Source organism: Helobdella robusta (genome assembly GCF_000326865.2).
Source record: "Helobdella robusta unplaced genomic scaffold HELROscaffold_12, whole genome shotgun sequence".
Taxonomy (NCBI): Eukaryota; Metazoa; Annelida; class Clitellata; order Rhynchobdellida; family Glossiphoniidae; genus Helobdella; species Helobdella robusta.
Window position 1 is genome coordinate 380799 of NW_008703664.1, and position 25004 is coordinate 405802.

At 30.2% G+C, this 25004-nt stretch overlaps 4 protein-coding genes across 4 annotated transcripts; all 4 read left to right on the forward strand.

Annotated features, from left to right (window-relative positions):
* Window positions 1–141: 141 nt before the first annotated feature.
* Window positions 142–5487, forward strand: HELRODRAFT_109323 (hypothetical protein; the record flags this gene model as incomplete). Its single annotated transcript, XM_009013422.1, has 13 exons — window positions 142–269; window positions 1495–1645; window positions 1964–2034; window positions 2325–2510; window positions 2648–2697; window positions 2816–2857; window positions 2942–3037; window positions 3278–3461; window positions 3535–3666; window positions 3786–3996; window positions 4200–4340; window positions 5053–5138; window positions 5323–5487. The coding sequence occupies exons 2-13, from the start codon at window positions 1507–1509 to the stop codon at window positions 5485–5487; spliced, it is 1503 nt and encodes a 500-aa protein (XP_009011670.1). The 5' UTR covers window positions 142–269; window positions 1495–1506.
* Window positions 5488–5766: 279 nt separating this feature from the next.
* On the forward strand, window positions 5767–8194 carry HELRODRAFT_190306 (hypothetical protein). The gene is made up of 6 exons (XM_009013423.1): window positions 5767–5818; window positions 5963–6147; window positions 6925–7029; window positions 7166–7273; window positions 7541–7653; window positions 7877–8194. The coding sequence occupies exons 3-6, from the start codon at window positions 6965–6967 to the stop codon at window positions 8071–8073; spliced, it is 483 nt and encodes a 160-aa protein (XP_009011671.1). The 5' UTR covers window positions 5767–5818; window positions 5963–6147; window positions 6925–6964; the 3' UTR covers window positions 8074–8194.
* Window positions 8195–9212: 1018 nt separating this feature from the next.
* Window positions 9213–9645, forward strand: HELRODRAFT_167677 (hypothetical protein; the record flags this gene model as incomplete). The annotated part of the gene is made up of 2 exons (XM_009013424.1): window positions 9213–9422; window positions 9496–9645. 2 exons carry the CDS (start codon window positions 9213–9215, stop codon window positions 9643–9645), a joined length of 360 nt encoding a protein of 119 aa, XP_009011672.1.
* Window positions 9646–12201: 2556 nt separating this feature from the next.
* Window positions 12202–24804, forward strand: HELRODRAFT_167678 (hypothetical protein; the record flags this gene model as incomplete). The annotated part of the gene is made up of 23 exons (XM_009013425.1): window positions 12202–12346; window positions 12535–13061; window positions 13155–13225; window positions 13507–13694; window positions 13756–14039; window positions 14104–14327; window positions 14446–14667; window positions 14809–14998; window positions 16839–16891; window positions 16947–17205; window positions 17270–17368; window positions 17610–17726; window positions 19813–19984; window positions 20078–20422; window positions 20500–21068; window positions 21249–21297; window positions 21468–21688; window positions 21921–22070; window positions 22716–22886; window positions 23003–23768; window positions 24066–24363; window positions 24464–24588; window positions 24713–24804. 23 exons carry the CDS (start codon window positions 12202–12204, stop codon window positions 24802–24804), a joined length of 5337 nt encoding a protein of 1778 aa, XP_009011673.1.
* Window positions 24805–25004: the final 200 nt, after the last annotated feature.

Below are 25004 nucleotides of genomic sequence, written 5' to 3' on the forward strand. Positions count from 1 at the left end.
ATATATATGTTGGTAATAGACCATAATTAAACTGAATAAAATCCCAAAATCACGTTATTGGCAAAGCTCTTGTTAATATTCAGCCAAATTATTTCCAGCTCAACTCTTCTTGTTATTGTTGATGTAAAATGGAATAATACACGAAAATAATAGACAAGACACGTGCGTGCGTGCATTCGTAATTTTAAAAGATTAACACTTGCTTCGTGTGTTCATAAAAATTTATAAATTTTATTAAATCTTAAAAACGGTTGAAGTCTTGCCTGGAGGTTCGTTTTGCTCAAAATCGAATTTTTATATGATTTGGTTGGATTGGATCCTGGATTGACATACTATTTGTGTTTAGAATTAGATTAGCATTAGTAGTAGGCAGTGTAGTTGCATTAGTAAATACTAAGTAGTGATGCTCGCATTGGTGCACTTCGCACCAAGACCGTTGATGTTTGAACATATTATAATCAAATTTTGATCATTAATACAATTGTGTGTTGTGTGACATTCGTTATTTGAATGTCACAAGGAATTGTGACATTCTTTCATTCATGCATGCATTCCTTGTTTCAGTCAAGAAAAATTGAAAATGATAAACTTGAAATTTAAAAAAATTTTTTTTAAATTTTAAACAATAACGATGAAACAAAAAGATAAAAACGTAAAATAAAAATGATTAAAAGTAAGATAAGTTTAAATTTATCTTGACTTAAACTATAAATAAAATATGTAAAATAAATATTTAATTAATTTATTTTTATTAGAATCTAAAATTTAAATTCTAAATAATAAATAATGAAGTGTTTATTACAAAATTGCAAAACAAGAAAAAAATTGAAATGAGTAACAGATGTTGTTTACATATTATCATTGCATATATGCATTTTTCATGCAGCTGTTACCTGCTTAGATTGTGCAGTCTCAAAAGTCATTCATTTCGTGAGTTCTTTTATGAAAAAATTAAGTTAAGAGTTATTAAATGTAGAGTTCACGAGCGAGCTATAACATTTTGTTCTGACAATTACAAGCAAGCGATACCTACCAAAGGTTTAATTAATTTACCATTGACAAACATTTACTGCGGCTTTAGCAATTTTTACTGTGGATGGAGATTGATCCTTATTTATAAAGATTTAATTAAGATAATTAATTAAGGTGTTATTTAAACATAGCATGAGTTTTTAATGAAGCTGTCGTTCTGTACATTTTTCTGATTAAGAATCAGTTACTTTGACTTAACTCAATGAATGTTTGTATTATAGAAGTTACATGAGATTTATCTTCCAGTTTTTTTTGTTAGTTTCAATGACTCTTGTGTTGGAAATTTGATTGTTTATTTATTTCTTCATAGAGTTTGTGACCTCTTATTCATATCAAGGCCTGCTACACACTTGAAAAATATGTTTGAAAATTTTTGTAATTTGAAACTTTTTAAGTTATCATATTGAATATTATGTGTTATTCTACATTTATCGTTAATAAAAGTATTCTGATGTTTCTCAGATAGACAGAAAAATGTTCAGTCAAAAACAAAATAAATTATCCTCCAAAAAAGTTGAAAGTAGTGATGATGAAGAAGAGTTGAAAGAATTGCAGCATCTGAATAGAAATGAGAATAGGAAGCAAAGAAAGTCTGGTGGCTTTCAAAGCATGGGTGTGTTTTGTCATCATTTAGTTCTTTCAGTTTTAATAAATTGTAATTCTTTGAGTCTAACTGGTAACATTCTTTCATATGTTTATTTTCATAAAATCACCAATTCAGGTTATTTCAATCAACATGTAAAATATAATATAATGTATATATGAAAATTTTGAATTGATGTTAAAATATTTTGTTAAATTGAATATTCAGTTCCTTGATCATGAGTACTTTAATTGATTAATAATTTCAAAATACATATAGAATGTTGTTCTTATAAAAATTTTCTGAAAAAAATTGTAAATGTAATGAAGTGTTTAATTTTGAATGCAGGGCTTTCTAATCCAGTTTTCAAAGGGGTGATGTTTAAGGGGTACAAGGTACCCACTCCTATCCAGAGAAAGGTTATTTCTGTTTTATAAGTTGATTTGTTGCAAGAGAATCCTGTGCTTATGACTATTTTGAAGAATGATGTGTAAACTTTTTGTTTTGTTTGAGGGATGTAAAAATATTTGAAAAAACGCTTTTATTGATAAGCTTTCAATGTTTTTTGGTAAATTTTTTCTTTGTTTATAAACCATTCAATTCTATCCAAACATATTCTATTGAATACTACTTCTCATATGTCTGCCTAACTAATCAAGTGATTATTACTATGTATCCTAAACGTATATTTATACAATTGATATTGAAGACGATACCAATGATCATGGACAAAAAGGATGTTGTTGCCATGGCTCGGACGGGGAGTGGTAAGACAGGTGCATTCGTAATTCCCATGCTGGAAAGACTCAAAACTCATAATCCAACTGGTGCTCGAGCTGTCATCTTGTCTCCAACCAGGGAACTGGCCCTGCAAACTTATAAGTTTGCTAAAGAGGTTTGTACTTGGGCTCTTTTTTTTTATCTTCAACCTATTTGATAATTTAGTGTTAGTCTTGCCTCATTTGTCTTTTAAGTTAAGTTTCAAGAAAGTTTTATGCTCAAATAAATTTTAACAACTTTCTTGATTCTTAGCTGGGAAAGTTCACAAAACTAAAGTTTACATTAATTTTAGGAGGGGACAAGTTAGTACATGTTGACATAATTTGCTGCTGATTCATATTGTGTGTGCGTGTGTGTGTGTGTGTTGCGTCGTTCCTGTATGAAACGAATAAAATTTTCTCTCTATTGTTAATTGTGTAGGATTGAAGATCAGTTTGCTGCTCTACACGAGAATCCTGATGTGTTAGTGTTTTCATTAATAAATCAGATAGATTTGTGTCACGTGTTGTTTTAAGGATTGTGTAATCTTTGCTAATACTTTTTCAGTATCATAGCAACTCCTGGTCGATTCATGCACGTCTTATCAGAAATGAATCTTAAGTTGTTGAAAGTTGAATATGTTGTCTTCGATGAAGCTGATAGGTTGGATATTATTTTTAATTATTTTGTGTTGCAGAATTCTTCTCTTTGTTTGTAAATGTTAAAGAAACTTGTTAATTGATGTGTTGTTTTATATTGGTATATCAAAAGTTTCATTAATGTTTTACTTTAAAAAATTGGTTATTTTCAACAGAAATATTTCATCCTTGATTAACTTACAACAAAAAGTTAATGTAACTTTGAATGATGTTACTAAATATTTTCATCTCCAACTGACTGCAGATTATTTGAAATGGGCTTCCAAGAACAACTTGGTGAAATATTGCAACGTCTTCCAGAGAATCGACAGACGTTACTTTTCTCTGCCACTCTGCCCAAAATGCTGGTAGAGTTTGCATCCGCTGGTTTGAATTCTCCTGAATTGATCAGATTAGATGTTGATACAAAACTTCCTGATCTACTAAAAGTTGGACCTTGTATTATTATATCATTTGTTTTACTTCATGTTAGTTTTAATTTCTGTTCAAATTTCCTTCCAGTTGTTTTTCTTTGAATGTCGAAGTGATGACAAGGTTTGCGTTCTGCTCTACTTGTTGCATCATATAATAAAATCATCTGAACCAACTGTAATATTTGCTGCCACCAAACACCACGTTGAATATCTCAATATGGTAATTTATTATTTGGATTTTTAATTAATGTTAGAGATTTAATTTGAAAATAATACGTCATTCGATGCTTGCCAAATACTAAAATTGAAGATTACTTGAGGTAGTATTTTTAATTCTAGGTTCTTACAAAGGCAGGCTACAAGTGTTCTATATCATACAGCTCACTGGATCCAATAGCTCGCAACATTAATGTTGACAGGTTTCGCAACCGACGAACCAACATTTTCATCGTCACCGACTTGGCTGCCCGAGGAATCGACATTCCTCTTTTGGTCAACGTCATCAATTTCAACTTTCCTGCAAAACCGAAACTCTTTCTCCACAGAGTTGGTATGTAATCTTTCACTTCAGTTCTTTCCATATTTTATTTTCCAGAGCTCCAAACTTGTATTCGTTATGTTGAAAACATCATTTTTTTTCTTTACTAAATGGGTTTGATTCTTGTTCCAACTCCTACCTGCCTCATTAGCGGTTCATAAATTTTGGTTGATTGCCTGTTTGGATATATGAATAATTGTTTTATTGGCAACCAGGGAGGGTGGCAAGGGCAGGCAACAGCGGCAATGCGTATTCCATCGTGTGCGCTGACGAGAAGGCCTACGTTCTCGACCTGCACATGTTCCTAGGCAGAACCATCAACTTCGTCAAGGAGTCTGATGCAGTAAATAATAATGGTGAGTAGATATTTTCTATTTTGTCCCATTGTTGGAAGTGGACATATTACTTTTCACTGAGTTTGTTAGATTATTTTTTGTGATAAAAATTTAGGAGAATAAAAATTTATGCATAGAAGTCTTAGATGATCAATTTTAATGGAATCGACTACTTAAAGGAGATGAGTTAATGTAAAGTTATGTGAAATGATGGCCCTTGTTAAAGACAAATATCATTTATAAAAGGTTATTGCAGTTATATTCATTCATACGGTTATGAAGGTGGAGATAATGTGAATTTTGAGATTCGGCACATTACTGTCATGAAAATTTTAACGTGCTTAGAATTTCAAAATGGTCATATAAGGTTTTATTATTATTATTTATAAATTTATTTAAGCCTTATTTAAATATTGGCCAGAAAATTATGACAACCTTATAAAAAACGGTAACAATTTTACATATGCTATGTCTGACCTATATAAATTGTTTAAAATTCTACTTTTGGTCTGCCCTTTAAAATTTATTTTCTATTAAATTTTTTTTGCCAAATCAAATTTTTTTTTGTGTCATTTTGTTTTGTACTTTTGTAATCTTAAGGGCCATAATCTATGCTTGGAATCAATTAATTTTTTTAATTTGTTTCTTAAATATTTGCAACTGTATTGTTTTTAACTGCTTTTCCAGTTTTGTAATATATTACGATGTTAAATTTTTGTTAATTTCTATTCAGTCGCTGATAACCTATATGGCTTGGTGCCACAGTCAGCAATCGATGAAGAAGATAGGTTGAAAACTTGGAATGAAACCGTTGATTTTGTGAGTTTTGTAATGAAGAGATGTCTTTTTCTTCAATTTTTGCACTTTGAATCAATTTAGTTTTTTGTTTGATTTTTTAAGCATAAAATTTATTACTATATTTGAAATTACAAAAAAATGTTTATATTTCATTTGCGTAGTATTTTATAAGTAAAATTTTAAAACTGCTTTTTGGAATATGTAGAAGAACATGTTGAAAGTGACGTCAAATGCGTATAAACATTACCTGAAAACACGAAACCCATCATCATCAGAGAGCATCAAGAGAATGAAGGCAATGTCCAATGAGAAATTGGGCTATCATCCTCTATTTGCTCGTTTGTTTAGCCATCTGAAATTTTTTCATTAATTCAAAATAACTGGTCCTGAAGTTCTTATTTAAATTACTTACTTGCTACAAGTTCATTGATTCAAATAAAGCCTCGGTTTTTTATATTTCAGTTTAAATGATGTTTTAGAGCTTGAAAGTGACTTGACTTGTGGTTGTGTTATGCTAGTTGTGTCGGTTTTATTGACTATGAACATTGAAAACTTTTTTGAATGAATGGTTTTAATTTTGTAAACCATAACATGGTTCTGTTATATCGTGTTTTGTTATTCAACAAGACAACCAGGTGGATGTTATGGAGTCAGAACGAGAAAAGATTTTGTGCGCTCTCAAAAGTTTCAAATGTCAATCTGTTAGTCTGCTGTTCATCATAGTCATTAATTGAATAGGAATTAAATTTTATTAGATGTAAATAATGTTGTGATTGCAGATGAAATTTTCTATCTATTTGATATAGTGAAGTATTTGTTATTATTTTTCAATTTGCAACATGCAGTTGAAGTCACAGAATAACGCGTTCCAAATTCGTTCCAACTTAACGACATCTTCGAATCTAAAAAAGAGAGAACATGCTGGTGAAGACGTCGAAGAAGTCAATGGAGTGCCATTGAAAAAAAGGAAAAATTTGAAAGATGAGGAAAATTATCTCAATTATTGCAGTGAAAACAAATCAGAAGAAGGGTAATTATATCGTCCATTTTTCAATGATTGAATCATTAAGTGAAGCCTGTATTATTAATTGGTACCTAAATTATAAAAGTAGACATGGGCGTTCCCAATAATTAAATTTTTCCCTATCGAATCCCATCATTGACACCAAATTATTTCCCGACCTGAAAATTTTTCGGTATTTCGATAAGTTCTCGATTGTTTCGTGATGTCGCGATAATTTCTCGACATCCTGGTCAAAAACTTACCAATTTACTGGTTATTTAACGAGGAGGGTTTAGCAAAATAAGCGCTGATCAATGTGTCATAAATTTACAATGTGCTGATAATTTACTAACTATATACAAAATAACCGGGCAGAAAATTATGTCTTAACACGTTTTAAAATTTTATTTTATCAATAATTAACGCAAACGTAAACAACAAGGTTATAGTTATTTATCTATATTCACAAATTAAAAAATTTAATTCCCACAAAAACTTTAAAAAAGTGTATAATTTAAACAGAGAATATACATATCACTTAAAATGAAACTATTTAACCAACAATCTTCTCCAAAAATTCTTTTATGTTGTTGAGGATGAATTCTGTTGTTACTAGCTTTATTCTTTAGTGTAAAGAGTTTGCAAATTTTATTACAAGTTTTATCATTGTTAACATTTTTTTAAAGCTTTTTGGTGTATTTAAATTTTAGATGTTTTGATTTAATAATGAGCATATTTGATTCTCAAAATGTCGTCATTGCGTTTTGCAGAATAATAACTCATACTATAACAATTATAATTCAGACTGCTTCTCAATGATGGGTTTGAGAGAGAAGCTTCGAAGATGGTGCTGGATCTCGTTGGTGACGATAACGAAGAGATGAAAAAGAGGAAAAACATCATGGTTTGGTATGTATTAATTTTTCTGTTTCAAGCTAATTTTTCAAATTTAAAATCGTATCAAAACAATTAAAACCTTAACGTGCCTTCTTTGCATCTACAATAAAATTAACTTGAGCTGTTGATGACAAAACTTAACATGTAGGGACAGAAAAAAGAAAAAATTTGTTAAAGGAGGAGAAAACAAAACAAGGAAAACCAAAAATGAAGCTGGTGCTGTCATCTCGGGGAGGAATACTAAAAAGAACGAATTGTTGGTAAATTTTGGACGATTCATAAAATATCAAAAGATGAAACAGTTGATGAAACTTAAATTTATTATCAAGGACCATTTCTTTAATAACCTTTATAATTTGTTTAAAATGAATAAAATAAATACTTGTTATTAATGGTTTCAAATGTGTCTATGCACGTATATACAAACATACTTACAAATCAACATCTTCCAGAAGTATGTTCTCTCCAATATTGAATGCACTTGTTATGTGTCAGTGAACTTCTGTTGTTTCTTTTCAATTAGATATAAAACGTGGCTTGAAAAGAAGAAAATCAAGCACGCTGACAGTGATGAGGACGAAGATGATGGTGACCAAAACAAAAATAAACATCTGCAGCACAACAGGAGTTCAAAAAGTTTGCAAATTATTTTTTCAACTCATATTATTGTTCATTTGTTAAGGTATAATTTTGTTGCTTGTTAAGTTATTTTGCATATGAAGTATTGCTACTGAATGTGATACTAAAAGTCGAAAAGGATATTGTTGAAAAACTGTTGAATGTTGTAACAACAATAAACATTCATAAAATATCAAAAGATGAAAAATTTGATGAAACTTATTGTTTCCTATTTAAACAGGCTTTACCAACAATAGAGAAAGAAAAACCTTCAAAAATGACAAGAGAAAATTTTCAAAACAAACAGTTCCTTCTTTGAAGCAGCGATCAGAGTTAAAGAGAAAAGAACAAATTATAAAAAATAGACAAAGCGCTCAAAAGAAACAAACGTTCCAGAAAGCTCGACGAGAAAAAAGGACAAAAAGAAACAGAAAGTAGTTCATCCATCCAGCTGACTTCGTTAAGCGTCAATATTTTTAGATGAAAATCTGTTTAAATTTAATGCTAATTAAACGTTTCAGTTTGAAAATAATAAATTTTAGTCGTAACGTAGTTATATGGGTATTACGTTGTGTACTTCATCATCCAATCAAGTTTCATTAGTATTTATGCATTGGTCTGCAGTCATTATGCTAAAGAATGACACCAGCCTAAAGCGCACTGAAAATGTGCGTTCGTGGGCCAGTTTAGTATATGTTTGTATTTATATGACCAAGTATACGGCACGTAATACCTAAACTTGTTTATCGACCTTTGAATTTGAAAACAAAATTCAAATGCACTCAGCTTTTGAAAGCAAAACAGGTAAAATAATAAAGGACACCGACTGCAACGCATTTTAAATTCACTTTAAAAACGCTTATTCTATGTACTTCTATTGATATAAAATAAAAAAAATGTTACTTAATTGAAAATAAAAGTTTAATTAATCGTAATTATAGATTGATTAATCTCAAGCTTTTTAATCTCAAGCTTTTCAAAATTAATTTGTTGAATGAATTGCGGTCTGTGTTCTTAGATTTTATCACTGCCTAAAATAAATTTTGAGTGCCAGCTATAACAATTGATTTCAATTTTCGTCATCAGTGAATTTTCATTTTTGTTCAGTTTTAATATTTAAAGCGCTTTTCAAATACATTTGAACAATTTAAGCAACTTGGTCAAATCTAAAATTTTCAATGAACAATATATTTAATCATTGAATTGGAAACAAGCGGCGGCAAAGAAATGACGTCAAGAACAATTGAAAACGATTTGCTTGTAATCTATTACACGCGATGATTCTAAACTGAAAGCTGAATCAATCAACCAATCTTATCTGAATGATTTCATTCTTCGGCATTTGTTTAACCTGACCACACTTTCAAAGCTCCTTCCATCAATTGTTGCACCAATTAAGTTCTTTCTTTTTTTTTTGTTTAATTGTTTGTTGTTCAAACAATACAGTGTTTTCTTTCTTTCTGCGTGCTGATGGTAATCAGTGCAAATCTTTCCGCGATTACATACACTTGTATGTGTGTAAATGTGAATGCATGTATATAAATACAAGGTTTTTAAACATGAATGTATGTATGGAAATGTGCCTGTTGTATATAGCTATACATGTCCCAATCGATGAGAACCAATTCATAATCGGCATACAACGTGTACAACCAACAACATTCAATCTTTCGTCCATTGTATTAATAGGCGCTGCAGGTGACATGGATTATGATTTGATGCTTGGAGCAGCCGTGTGTTGGAACGATATGGCTCGATATTTATCTGTCAACAATCTGAGTGGGAAAGTACGTTGTACCATTTTATATTTTAAAAGACATTCTCTGAGATGTATTTGGCCACTTTAAACATGTTGTATAGAATCAACCATGGGTAAGAAAAGAAGATGTCATCCAAAAAAGACTTGGACTGGCAAGTGACAACATCAAAGAAGACTTCAAAATAAATAACACGAGCATCGCAGAAGCCGGAAAATTACAAAAGATAGAAGAAGATGGAGGCTCTTTGTAACTAGCTATTGCCGAAAATATTGTACGCATCACGGAACACACACCACACACATACACACACAGATATATAACACATGAAATGCGATGCCTATGTCCTCATCATGTGTTACATTTGTTGTTTATTTGTTCGTGCACGAAAGATTTCTTTGTTGAATTTTATAATGGTCATTGTGTGTCTTTGCGTGATTTTTTCATTGTTAGCGTTGGGTGTTCTTTATGAGTTTATTTGTTAGAAGAACTAGTTACACGTTGTTGGATGTCTTTCTTTTACGAATTTTTATTCAGATTCAACAATTTTCAAGTTTTAATACAGTTATTATGAAATAGCAGCACTGTTCTTTTAACATTGACAGCGCTAGGTTGATTTTAAGAACAATATTATCATTAGCATTTTATTCAAATTATATTCAAAGTTTTTAACTATTTTGGTTTGCATTCCACATAAAATAAAAAGTTTTGCTTTGCGAACTTAACCATCATCATATAAGTTGAACATTAGTTATTATGATTTGTTCGTATTTATTGTTTTCCAACAAAGCAAATTTATAATTTGCCCTTTCTTTGTGAAATCTTGCGTTCTTTTCGTATGTTTGCTGCAGGTTTTTTTTATAAATTAACAATGATTCTGCAACAATCAATTAATTAATCAATTAATCAATCAATCAGTTTATAAAGCGCTATTTCAGCGCTCCTCAATTAATTTTGCAAACAGATGGGTCTTGAGATCCGCTCTGAACTTCGTGAGTGATGGAGAAGTAGTCAAAGAAGGAGGTAGAAAGTTCCAGAGAAATGGCCAGAAAAAGCAAATGCAGATTTGACAAAAGAGTGTTTAACACGAGCTAAGAAGAAGCGAGAACAAGAAAAAACGATCGTAAACCGAGGCGTTTAGGTTCAATTAATATATCTGTTAAGTACTTAGAAAATAACTTAGATTGAGACATACATAAATGTGCAAATTTTAAAAATTATTTTTTATTTTATAGGCAGCCAGTGCAAGAGAACAAGATATGGAGATATATGAGTAAAGAAAGGGGCTCAAGCAACTAGACGAGCAGAAGAGTTAAAAGCTTTACTTAAAGAATAGAGTATAGAATCAGGAAGACCATATTTGAGCGAGTTAGAATAATCAATCCTAGATAAGACTAACGAAGTAACAAGAAGAAGAGGAGTAAGATCGTCAAGGAAAGGCAAAAGTTTTATTATTTTACATATATGAAAGTAACAACTTCTAGCAACATATTATTATTCTGAGAAGAAAGAGACATACTATAGAATCACTTAACTTATTAAAATTAGAGTTCCAATATACTAATTGAGTGTTGTTTTAACATATTTCATGTTTTCTTTGTTGTGTGGGCCGGCATCCGCCAGATAACTGAATTATATTTAATTTTTATATATTTACTTATGTCTGTATGTATATATATAGGCCCTATATACCTCTTATATGACGTGGTATCATTAATATTCACACCTCATATATATATACCGTGATATAATTAGGATGTATACTTCATATTTGACGTGGTATCATTAATATAGATACCTCATATTTAACGTGATATAATTAATAAACCACATATTAATATATATTAATTAATTAATTATTCATTAAGTATTTTACACTGCACAGTACACATCTCTAGTTAACGCATCCCTCCCTTGTAGAAAGCGAAAGTGAATGGATGTAATTTTCGTTGGTTTCTCTTTATGAAATAATATAAAAGCGACATTTTTATAGTTGAGTTGAAACGCGCAATAAGAAATTTTAGTCCGGTAATTTCTCGATCGTTTTGTGATTCACTATTTGTGGTTTTATTGTCGTTTATTCGCAAATAATAAAAATTAAAAAATCAATTAGTTAGTGGATTGGTGATCAAATTAAAGATCAAGAAAGAAGAGATTCTTGAGAGCAAAAATTTTGCATTTCACTGAAATTAGCACAAGGAAGCTGGGTTAAAAAAATTTTTGATCAGATTGTCTTAATAATTTTTCATATATATTATTGAGTAAATTTATTTATTTTCAAATAAAATAATATAGCAGAGATCACTACTATAACAATTATTATTTAGTCTTTTTTATTAGCTTGCCTTATGCATACTTATAAAATATAATAATATAATAAATTATAACTATATTATAAATTACATGCATATACTACCGTATAGTAGTTTTTACACAACCCTTCTTAAGCCTTATTTAGATCCTTATTTCAAATGAGTTATTTGTGTTGTAGTGTCTTTTAAGTTTTAACTTAACATTAATTATGCTAAATTCATTATATATCAAAGTTTTACATTACAATTTTGTTAGTTTGTTCTGAAATATTTGGAAAAATCTTGCTAAACAGTCGAATAAATAATATAATATTTCAATGTAAATATAATATAATAATACATATTATGATATAATTATTATATTAATATTTTTGCTAACCTACTAAACTATAAGTATGTCTGTGTTTATACAAAATTTTTTATTTTATTTTTTGTCATTCATGTGTTTTCATTTTTCATAATGTTACTCTATGGCAATGTTTTTCAAATTTAACAGGATGGATGGAGGAGTGGTTTGTCGTGGGAAGAAGAAGAAAAAATGTGGATTCAAACTTGATAGCTCGATGAAGTTTTGCACTAATTGTGGAAAAAAAGTTGATCCCAAATTGTTTTTGACAAAAAGAAAACAGGCAACATCACCTGGTTTGTGCTGTTGGATCAATATATTCTATAAATTTTATTTTTCAACTATTTAAAAAGTTGTTTAATTAATTTTTGTTTGAAATTTGAAAATAAAGGAAGAGTGTCATTAGAATTGCAATAGTTAAATTAAAGATAAAATTAATTATTATTTTCCTTAATTTTAAATAATTTTTCAAATGATAAAGCAGAAAGAAAAAGAAAATTTCCAAAAGAAAATAAAAATGAACATTCGAATGTTGTTAGAGATCAAACTGATTTAAAGAATGAAAATGACTCAAAATTTGAACTTCCAAGTGAAAAAATTGATAGTAATAAGAATCAAAATGTTTCTACAGATCCAAATAATAATTTGGCAGATGACTCAGCTAGTAAGAACATTACTTCCAAGGTTGAGGAGTTTATAATTCCTGTAAGCTCTGCAGCTGATCAAAATAGGGAAATTAATAATTTAAAAGAAAATTCTTTCGAAGATTTATTTCCTAATGATAATAGACAGACTGACATTGATAAGTCAGATTTGCAAAAAGAGGTTGAAAAAAAAAATTCAGCTGATCCAAATGATGTTGGAGTTCTGAAAACACCTGCTGATATTACTGCAAATTTAGATCTATCCAACTTATCAACAAATTCTAACAGATCGGAAAATAAAATAAATTTCCCAAAAAACGATAAAAAAAATTCTAAGAAATCTTGTTTAGAGGCTGTGGCAACAAATGTATGTTGCAGTTATTATTATTGTTAATAATTTTTTAGTTGTTTGTTTCAAAATGAACATGTCTACTGTAAAATTTTTTGATAAATATTTTAGCTGGAAATAACAGCTCCTAAGAAAATCCGAAATTTTGATGAAGAACATCATGCTAAACTTGAATCCGTAAAGTTGGTTTTTATATTTGTACAGATTTTATAAATGTTCGACATTGAAGATAATATATTGATTTGTTCTTTTATCATATAGTGTGAAGCCCTCAGAAAAAATTAAAGTGACTTTCCATGTTGTGTTTTCGCCACAACAATTTGATTGGAAACCCTATGAAGGCTGGGAAGTTTTTCTTAATATTGACAAAAAAGAGCTTGGAATGAACAAGTCGACGTAATAAATAATTCATTTCATCAAATTGTGTTTCCTCATGTTTTATATTCATGTTGATGTTTTTTAGGATGTTCAATGATGATATTGCAATTATGAGCAGAGAAGCAATGTTGCCAAAGTACAAATTAATTGATAGGGAAATGCCATATGAATATTTCGTGAAAAAGGATGGAGAAAAAATAATGGAACTTTATCAGAAAAAACATGGTTTTAAGAAAAGAATTCTTAAAATAAATAAAAACGATTTAACTTCAGGTGAAAATGCTTTCATTTAAATTTTCATATTTTTTTTCCAACTTGAATCTATCCTTTTCAGAGTGTGATCAGTATGATTCAATAATTTTGAAAGAAAAGATAAAAAAAGATTTACCATGGTATTCAAAATTATATACAAAAATCACCAGATCCAATGATTTCTCAAATGATGTTGAACTAAGTACCAACATGTCCTATCATTGTCATTTGCCAAATTGGCAGGACATCAAACATGAAGCAAACACTACTGGTTATGGAGAACAGTTTTTAAAAACGTTCTCCAAAGTTTATGCCTGTGCCCTCAAGACTTATCAAGAACTTGATATTAAAGATTCTTTGAAGCCAGTTAGAATCAAATCTTACAAACATTATTCTGGTTCACATTTTAATGTTTTAATGTTATTACAAGTTTTTAATAGATTATGTCTCTGGCTTCAACAACAATATTTATTTGAAAGATCAACTCCTCGTTAATGCATGCTGTGCTGTCTCTGTTTTAAATACATGTAATCTTTATAAACCGGAAATTTTGTCCGTCTTGTTCCGATCCTTGTTATTAAGTGTTGATTCAAACAAAGGTACTAGCAATTATGAGCTGGTATGCCTACATTTTCCATCCGGCCATTCAAAAGAGTAGGTTTCTTTTTATACCGTTTATTATAGTTATTATATAATCATTTATTATTTATATAATAAATTTTTACAATCGTTTATTATTATATATTATATAATCATTTTTATTTGATTTCAGACAATTGAAATTAAGTCTGGTTGAGATTATTAAGATCATGAATCGATTTAAAAACTATAATGAAGATTGGTTATGCATTTTGCCTCTGTTCCACCTACTGAATGGAGAAGTGAAACCTTTTGAAATGAAATTCAATGAAAACCATGACGATCCTAATTGGTGGGGTATAGAAAAATTTCAAAAATTTATAGACGATTTCAAATTGGAGCATAGATCAAAATTGTTGGTTTATCTTTTTTTTGTTTGCTATTTTTGAAAAATGTTATAAATGTAGTATATTTCCATTCTTTTTATTGACACTTTAGATCTTGGTACGATATTTTTGATAAGATTTGAATCTTTGTTATAATTATTTAAAAATAGATCATGGAAACAGTCTTTGGAACATTTGCAACCTCTCTTTGAATTTGACAAGTTGTTGCCTAGATCAGTTTTGGCAGTTATGAATCTTCACCAAGTACCTGAAGTTATTGAAATGTTTCCTCTTGATGGCAGTCTTGCCAATGTTTATTACTTCATTCGTAAGATAGCATATCACAATTATACTGATCAGGTATATATTTTTTTAGATTTATTCATCTTGATTTCATTTTTTTACGTCACAAACATTTTATTAAATGATTTGCACAAATAAGATTTTATTAAAAAGGTTTGAATAGATTAATGTGTAGTTTATTAAAATATCGAAGCTTCTCTGTTTCTTGTTAACAAACTGTCTACCCATTGTATTATGTGTATAGGCGTACAACTGGGAGATTGAGAAAAAGGAACGTTGAATGGATGGATGGGTGAATGATTGAATGGATGGAGCAATATGGGCTAGCGTGGCTGTAGACGTAATAATGAACGAATTGTTGCTGAACTACCATGAGCCCCTCCAACAGCCTATATAAGCTGGATAAGGGAAGGGAATGAAAAAAACGTGAGTCGTGAAGAACGAGATAACATAGTGTTACATTGTGGAACATTGTAAAAACCGTTATGACATGCTTCTCAAAACTATACTAAACTTACTATTATATTGTCTTTATTTACTCCCATAACTTTTCTAGATCTTTATGTATCGTAGACTAGATACTTCTAGGTTTGAGCTTATTTGTTTTAATAAATCTAAACACTGTATTACTATTCCTTCTATTATTGGGTGTATTTATATTTATCGATATACTAAAAATGTTTATATTTGTATCTCATATTGTTGCAGAACTAGTTAAGGTGGTCAGCACATGCTTTCGATATACTAAAAATGTTTATATTTGTATCTCATATTGTTGCACAACTAGTTAAGGTGGTCAGCACATGCATTCTTATATATGATCTCCTGTTTCTTTTCGAATAAAATTCTGGAAAAAAAAAATTATCTTACCTGATTCAAAAACTTTTGTTGTTTTTCGTAAATTTTGTAGTTTAGGGTTTATCTTTGATTCTAGCATGTCACTTTCTTCTCAGATTAATATTGTTGCTAGAAGTTCTTACTTTCATCTACGTAGAATAAAAAACTTTTGCCTTTTCTTGAAGATCTTACTTTTCTCCCCATCCTTATCTAAGATTGATTGATTATTGTAACTTGCTCTACTATGGTCTTCCTGATTCTACACTCTATCCTTTAAGTAAAGCTTTTAACTTTACTACTCCTCTAGTTGCTTATGCACCTATCTTACCTAATGTATTTCTATATCTTGTTCCCGTTCACTGCCTATATATAAATATCAAGTAAGAGATAAAATAATAAAGTTAAATAATATGAAATAATATAGAATAATTTTTTAAATCTTGCACATTAATGTACAAACCTCAATCTAAATTATTTCCTTAATACTTAACAGATTTATTAATTAAACTTAAACGTCTCCGCTTACGACCGTCTTCTTATTCTCACTTTTTCTTAACTCGTGTAAAATGCTCTTTTTCTAAATCTTCAATTGCTTTTTTTGGCAATTTTCTCTGGAAATCTCTACCTACTTCTCTGACTACTTCTTAATCACTTACAAAGTTCAGACCCATCTGTTTCTAAAATTCACTGAGGAGCACTGTTGAACATCGCATAAAAGCGCTTTACATGCTGATTGATTGATTGATTGATTGATTGATTGATTGATTGATTGATTGATTGATTGATTGATTGATTGATTGATTGATTGATTGATTGATTGATTGATTGATTGATTGATTGATTGATTGATTGATTGATTGATTGATTGATTGATTGATTGATTGATTGATTGATTGATTGATTGATTGATTAAAACTAAACATTAATAGGTTATCATTGAAGGAAGCTAAGCGTTATTAAGTTACTAAAAATTATCATGTTTTCCATAACAATTTGGTTATTGTTTTGCTGTTAAAATTTTATGAATTGTTTCATTGATTGAGTTAATTAATTGTTTCAGGAAATTATTATTGAAGCTCTTAATAACTGCTTATCTGTTATAAAGATGTCAAGGTTTGTATATTTGTATTATTAACCTATTTGATGAAAATGCATATAATTTTTTCAGGATGTCAAACACTCTTGAACTCAATGTGCAATATTGGAACTGTTGCTTCAAATTAATAAACAAAATTTATAATTACACTCCTGTTGGAAGTATTCGTTTACTATCCATTCAAATCATGATTGCATTGAATAACAAACAGTCGTCTGTCGATACATCAGAAAATGCAAATTTTCAATCTCTAACGCTTGCCGTCAATGATTTTTTAAAAATATCTTGTCCATTTGTTCCTTATTCTTCAGTTAATGCACAACATTTCGAAGTAAAACGTTTTCAAATTTGAAAAAAATTCGTTGATTTATAAATGAAAATGTTATCTGTTACAGATATTTTCTAGTTTGCTAACGACGCAATTCAGTCAACAAGAGAGGCAGAAAATATGGAGTAGTCAGATTTATTTATTTATAAAATCATACTTAGGAAAGGTATGAGCTGAACATTTTTTATTTCAAAAAAGCAATATTTTTTATCTTTATAGATTATACAGGATTTTAGTTTTTAGGATTAAGATTGGTTTTTAAACATAAACTACCCAGTAAAAATTATTTTGAAGTGTATCACTTTTATTTAATTTTAAATTGCTAATGTTTAGACATTTTTTTAGATTTTCTGTAATAATTTTTTTTGACATTATATTTTTAAACAATTAATAATTTTAAACATAAGATGGGGGATGATGTCTTTTTCAATTTTTACTCAACATGGAATATGAGTGAACACTGGCCTAAACTTTGCCCAATCATGGATGAATGTGCTTTGGAAAAAATAGAATATTATATTCAGGTATATTATGTTTTGTGAGTGTTATTTCGACAAAACCATTCATCTTGTTATCAACTTTTATAACTACTCTTTGTTCCCAATAGAGGTTTTTGATAACTCTCGTGTTTTTTCCATCAATGCCCAAATTTTTCAATGTTTCCATAAGCTGCACGTTTTTCACGCTATCAAAAGCTTTGGAACAATTGACAAAACATATAGACGAGTCTTTCTTCATTTTAATCGCTCGTTCACTGATTATTCGTAGCATAAAGATAGCGTTTCTTGTGCTAGAATCCTCTACAAACCTCATTGAACTTTTGAAATTTCAGGTCTGATTTTGCTTCGTGCTCTCATCATCAGAATTCTCAAGAGAAGTTTTGTTAGATGACTCATCAAGCTGATTGTTTGATGTAGTTCACATTCCGTAGCATTAGGTTTTTAGGTAATGCAATAAATATTGACTTGGATAGATCTTCAGGAATTTCGCCGCTGTTATAAATCTCATTCAAAATTTGTCACTTTTTCAATGTCAAATTCATCAAGGCATTCAATTTTCTCAACAACTTTCTTTTTGGATGTAAGTATCTAAGGCCCTTCTACGTCTTTTTTAATAGTAGGCTTTTTACTACGGATATCATCAAAAAGATCGTTAATTTATTCAGTCCATCTTTCAGGTACTTTTTCATTCTCTGAAATTAACTTTACCTTTATGCATCCAGAAACAGTACAAGCCTTTTTTCCTGTGATTTTTTTGATATTTTTATACATTGCATTAGTGTTTTTGATCTTTTCAATGATGTCGCTCTTGTCATTTAACCATTTCTCTTTTACCTCTAAGCACAATTTTGATTGCAGCCTTTTACTTTCTTTCGTTCATTCGTTATAGATTCGATGTCATCTGTTATCCATTTCTGACCTCTTTGCTCTTTCACAGGTATAACTTCTCTTGCTGATTCTGTGAGGGCTTTTTTAAAAATTTCATATTTAGATTTATTTATGTCTTCCGTCAATAACTGAAAAGATTCCGCACTTTAATGTTATATTTGACCTTGATCTCATCATTTTGTGACAGACTGACAAAATACAAACGTTTTGGGGCCACTTCATTTTTGACTATTTTAAACTTTATCTTAATTTTTCAAACAACTGTATTTATCTAAGCCAACTTTTGCATTCAAGTCATATATATATATATATATATATATATATATATATATATATATATATATATATATATATATATATATATATATATATATATTGGCCTTTTTTATGGTGTCACCAAAAGGTCTTTTTCAAAGCTTCAGTCAATACAGAATCGTGCGGCCAAGCTGGTTTTGGGTGGTTCGTGGTTCGATCATGTTACGCCTATTTTGAATAGGTTGCACTGATTGAGGGTTGAAAAACGTGTTTCCTTCAAGTTGGCAGTTTTGATGTTTAAATGTGTCAATAATACAGCACCTTCCTACCTCATCGATAGATTGGAATCATACAAATCTCATTTTTCAAAATATTCCTTCCGATTAACCGAGCGCAATTTATTTTTTATCCCGACCACAAAGTTGGTGACGGGTTCCCGCAACTTTGCGCTTCTTGGCCCGATTGTTTGGAATGGTTTACCTCCATACTTACGTGACCCTAACCTATCATATTTACAATTTCGAAGTCAACTTAAAACTTATTTATTTGCACAATGAATGTCTGTCTTATTTGTCTATGATTTAGTAGCGCTTTTGAGATTCAACAATAAAAAAGCGCTGTATATAAATTTCCGTAATAATAATAATAATAATATATATAAAATATATATTTATATATACACGTACAATATTCTATAAATTCTACCGAATGTTTGGCGTTAATATGTTTGTAGTTCGTTTTTTCGATTTTTCTCACTTAAGTTTTTTGGAGAATCTTTAGTTTATTAAAATTCAAAATAAACCTATTTTCCGAATTCATGCTGCAAATAAGGCCATATTTCGATTCAGAATGAATCATCATCAGTGCAAGTTGGTTTATATAGGGAATAATATAATATTGTAAAAATTATGTTCTATTACCAACATATATATATATATCTTTGAACTTTTTGTTTTAAACTTTTCAGAATTATCCATTTTTATTGAGAAATTTGCTAAATAATGGTGATCCGCATGACAAGTACAAAAAAATCATTGAGACAATCATGCAGAAGAATTGGCCAGTTTGTGAGGCCCCATACTATCTTATGATGTTTTGTGTGAAATCTTCCATATTTCCAAAATTTATCAGCATTTTTTGTTAGTGGAGTTTGGATGAGTTTAACTTGTTTTTTGCACTTGCAAACTTAATTTTTACCACTAGTCAGTTTACAATGAAAAACGATTTTTCAGATGAGAAAGAATCAATTGGTATCCTTTCAAATGAATCACTAGAAAAACTAATCAAATGTGTGTCTGTCATAGATTCGTTTGCTAATGATATTGAAGAAGGAAATTTATCATTTAGTAATCTAAGAAATATTTTGATTCATGAGAGGGCATTTTTGAACTTGTACCAACTTATTCACAAAGAAGAGAGTAATGTTGATGCACAACCTGCCGATGGTCATTCCAAAGCATTTAAAAATTTGTATGTATCTGAATTATTTCAACTAAGAAAAAAAGAGCTAACGTTATATGAAAATCGACTATCCAAAGTTAAAAATTTGATTGAGATATGCCAAGGCATAAAGTCAGGTAAGATTTTATTTTGCTGTGCTTTTTAAAACTTAAATGTGTTTAAAAATACGTAAATCTTGCAATAAATTTTTCAGAGGCAGTCGATAAGCTAAAAAATCAGTTGAGGATTTTGAATGATGATACAACAATGTTTAACGAGATTTTGCTACCACTGACACCTTCCAACGTTTCTTCTGATCCAATATTTAAAAAATTTATTTTCAACGACCAAATTCTTAACATGATCGATACGTATTCAGTCCAAAATAAATGTAGGCTGTTCAAAAGATTCTGGGATGAGGAAATGCTTAAAATGTCGAAGCGACGTGCGGACGTAGATCTCGATGCTCTGGTGTCTGAGGTTCTTCAACCGACGTTGAATTTTATTGATTCGTTGAAACAACTCATCAGAAGTGATAAAATGCTGGTGAAACACGTGCATCAATATTTCGCATTTATTAAAGATGTCAAAAGTTTGGAAGTTGAACTTAAAACTCTCTTCTATGATCCAAGTGACGGCAGTTTGGTTGACAAAAGAATGAAACAAATTGAGTTGTATTATCAGCTGCTGAATTTCATAAGAGGAGCTGAAGTTATGATTGATATTAAGAATATGTTCAAATTGAAAGGAGACTTTACTGATTTACAATTTGTCGTTGAACTGGTTATTTTAAAATTATTCATTTAATTCTTTGCGAATTACATATTAAATATGAAATGAAAATTTTTATACTACATTTTTAATAGCGATGTTAGATGATCGTGCATTTGTTACTCATATATGCATTAAATAAATTTAATTAATTAATTTAATTTAATTAAATAACTTAAAATTATTTTTCAGTCAACTTCCCAATCAATGCCCCTCAACAACATTACAGAGGAGCTGGTTAGTAAGTGCAAAGAATTGAAAAATGTAGACTCTGAGAAACTTTATTGTTTAGAAGTCTTTTTACGGAAGCCAAAGTTTGTTGAGTGGCTGCAAAAGAATTTATTAGGTAAAAATAAATATTAAAAAATTTTTTCTTACATTTCTTTTTCATACTTTTATAACTTTTCATAGATTCGAGGGAAGTGAAGGTGTTAGTTGACTTGGCCCTGATCTCAGCAGAAGGCCAGGGAGACATGGAGGAACAGAAAGTTGCATGCCTGCATACAGCTGTCACCGGATACTCGCCTCTCATTTATGACTTGAAAGAAGAAATGGGGTTCAAGGAGTTTTATCCTGTCTGCATGAATGTCTGGAAAGTTCTACGAGCTGATCCTAATTTGCCAAAAAAATTTGTAAGATAAAAAACACAAAAGTCTGCAAAATGTTTATACATTAGTGTTCAGTTTACTAATTATAATTATTATTGCTATTATTATTATTACTCGATTTTACAGCTTCTTTAAAATCTGGTTGTTGACTAATCCAAGCTTCAGCAAGATTTCATTATTTTTATTTTATTTTTGAAAACAATGTAAATTAAAATCGGTCATGTGACAAATATGTAAAATGCATGAAAAAAAACAGCTCGACACTGCCAATGACTTGGAATGGCTTGCAAAGATCAAGGAATCACACGGATCAGTTGAGATCAGCGCTCTTGAATCTGCCTCCATCATCAACCACAAAGGAGTTTACACAGTGGGCAACATTAATAGTGATGATGATTTGCAATTGGTTGGTTGGCCTGCACCAGTTATTTTCTAATCAGCGTCATACTTTTTTGTATTTTAACAATTTTTATTACGTTTTTTATTTTGCATTGTATAATTTAAATAATTTTCAAATCTTTGAAACATGATTTTTTTCTAAAATAATTATTGTAACATTGGAACTGTTAACTCCAAAGCTGTTGGAGTAATTTTAAATTTTAAGAAATCAATGATACGCAATCATTACCGACTGAGGTTTTTCATATAGTAATAAATTATCATTGTTGTTATTTCTCTTTCAATTGATTCTCAGAACTATAAACAACTCAATTGTAGAGCTGATATGTGAATATGCGTGAGTTCTCCGTGCATCAAGGTGGAGATTTCTTTTCATTTGAGCCCAGCTACTACAACAGCAGGACCAGACGCCTTAATCATTACACCATCTCGCCGCCAGCCATTAACGCATTTAATTGTTTGATTTGTATGAAGTTAAAATCAGCGTATCGATAAATAAGTTCTTGAAATTTAGCAATATTTAGGTTAATTTTTAAATGTTCACCAAATAATTTACTTTCAAAATACATTCCAACTGGTTTGAAAGAAAAATATGATTATTATTTGTCAACAATATTATTTTTATTGCGATTTTTTTCAAAAATAATTGCAGGATGTTGAAAATGTCATTGAATTATCATATTATGTCGAAAGAAACAAAATGGATGAGAAAAACATCCATAAGAAGTTTGACATGAAACAGTTGTGTGACTTGCAGAGCAAATTGATGCTGGTGGCTGGCAAAGCCCAGGAAAAAAAGGACACCGTTCACAATTTCGTTCGGGTTTGGACTCTTACATGTGCTCATTTTTTAGTCACGTTGATTTGAAATCGTTATTTATTTGCATCTTTCGTCCATGTGGCTATTAATTTTGGTTCGCGTTAATTTTTGCATTTCAGGCATTTGATGGTGTCATGAGGTTAGCGAATGTTTATATTGATCTGTTGAGAGCTGGCTGCAGTCTATTTAAAAATTGGAAAATTATTTTCTTCTGCGATCCTTCCATTGAAGAAAATGTTATTATTGAGTTTGGGAAAGACGAGAACGAACTTAACTTCCTGAAAAACTTGAGGAGTCCTGGCTCAAATGAGAAGGTCCTCGACAAGATTGAAGAGGTCTCCGATTTAATGGACACATTTTTGAAAGATTGGCTCAGCTACATAGAAAATAAACGAGATAAATGCCATTATTTAAATTATTACACGACCAAACAGTTGGTGATTTTGCAACGAGAGCTTGCCGTCATTTGGAAATGTTTCATGAACGAAGAAAAATTTGTAAAGCAGAAAAAGGATCAACCACCAGATAACTGCTGCCATCTTTTGAGTTTGCTCAAAATTGACTGTGGAACAGCTGACGTTAATTATGCTGTTATAGTTTCCAATAAAAATAAGCCCGAAGATGAAGCCAACCTGTCCACACAGGAACACAGTGAAGATGGCAACCGTTCGGATGAACGGACTGAAGAGGTTGGAAGCGAGGAGAACAGTGGAGATGAAAGTGAAGATGATGCTGGCGAAAATGACAAAAAGGATAATGATGATGATAATAATGTGGCAAAAGAAAGAAAGAAAGTTTTCATTGAAAAGATGACATGTTTAGGATTTCCATTGGAATTAATCAATGAAGCCGTGAAGCATGTAGGTTACGAAGACAGCAATCAAGGTCATTTCAATTCCATCTTCAAGATTTTTTTTAACTCAGATATTTTTGAAATGATTTATTTAACTGAAAATTTTTTTGAGTTTTTTCTAGAGATGTAATAATTTCGTTTAAACACAACTAATTGATTGTTCAGAAACACTACTTTATTGTTTTCGTGTTTTTTTCAGTGTAAAACTTTACACATAAGTTTTCTAGTCAGGAAATTTTTGTGTTGATTTAACTGAACATTAATATATTTCAGTGAAAAAATATTCCAGTATCGAATTCCAAATTTTTTGCTCATTTTCTTATTCCTAGGACTGTTTTGGCTGGCAGATTATAAAAACCGATATGATTGTGAGACTGGAGTGATGAAAGACAGTGTAACAAATGATAAACGAGGTCCCGGCGAAAATTCAAACTCAACGAAAAAATCTTCTGATCCAAACATTGATTTGAAAGGCGCAAATAGTTCTGACAACGAAAAAAAAGATGAAGACAACAACAAAGTGATGAATTCGAAAGGTGATGGTGCTAATTCAGAAAAGAACAAGATGCAGACAACTAGCGTCAAATCATTTATGAGTGATTTCTTCAGGAACCCATCTTTAAGCAGGTTTCAGTTTATTTCAATTTTACGGCCCATCATGAATTGAGCTGAGAACATCTGTATTGGATAGGTTGTAACTGCGATGAATTTTAATTTTTGCAAACAGCCAACTGGAGAAAAATTTCAAATCATTGTGGGAGATATTTTTAAAAGCAATTGATAGCAGTTATTCTGATCACCTGAGCATTCAACAACTTGGTGCCGTTCTGGCGGAAATTGCCAAAATTGGCAGTTAGTTGGAATTTCTTCTTGATTAAATATGCATGTGAAGGTATGGAAGAAATTATGCATTTGCTGAGGTTGATGATTTTTATCTGGTAAGCAGTTAAAAACTGTTAATTTTTTTATATTTTAGTTGATTCAAGTGAGATGAAGAGGCCATGTCCCAGAGAGTTGAAGGTGGGTCTGCCTAACTTGATAGTGTGCGATGAAGGTAACATTTTATGATTCTTCATGCATTTTTCAACGTTCTTTGATTTTTAATCTAAGTAATCAAGCGAAAATAATTACGTGGCACTATCAGTGAACTAGCTCTGAAGATCAATTTTAATAAATATTGTTAAAAAATCCTGTTTTAAAAATTGAAAGTAATTTTTTATTAAAAGTTACAATTTATGCGGAACTAAAAGTAAGCTCAAATAAATAAA

Coding starts and splice junctions, on each gene's coding strand:
- HELRODRAFT_190306 (XM_009013423.1), top strand. CDS start 6,965: ATGGTGCTGGATCTCGTTGGTGACGATAACGAAGAGATGAAAAAGAGG. Junction 7,030..7,165: donor AGGAAAAACATCATGGTTTG/GTATGTATTAAT, acceptor CTTAACATGTAG/GGACAGAAAAAAGAAAAAAT. Junction 7,274..7,540: donor AATACTAAAAAGAACGAATT/GTTGGTAAATTT, acceptor CTTTTCAATTAG/ATATAAAACGTGGCTTGAAA.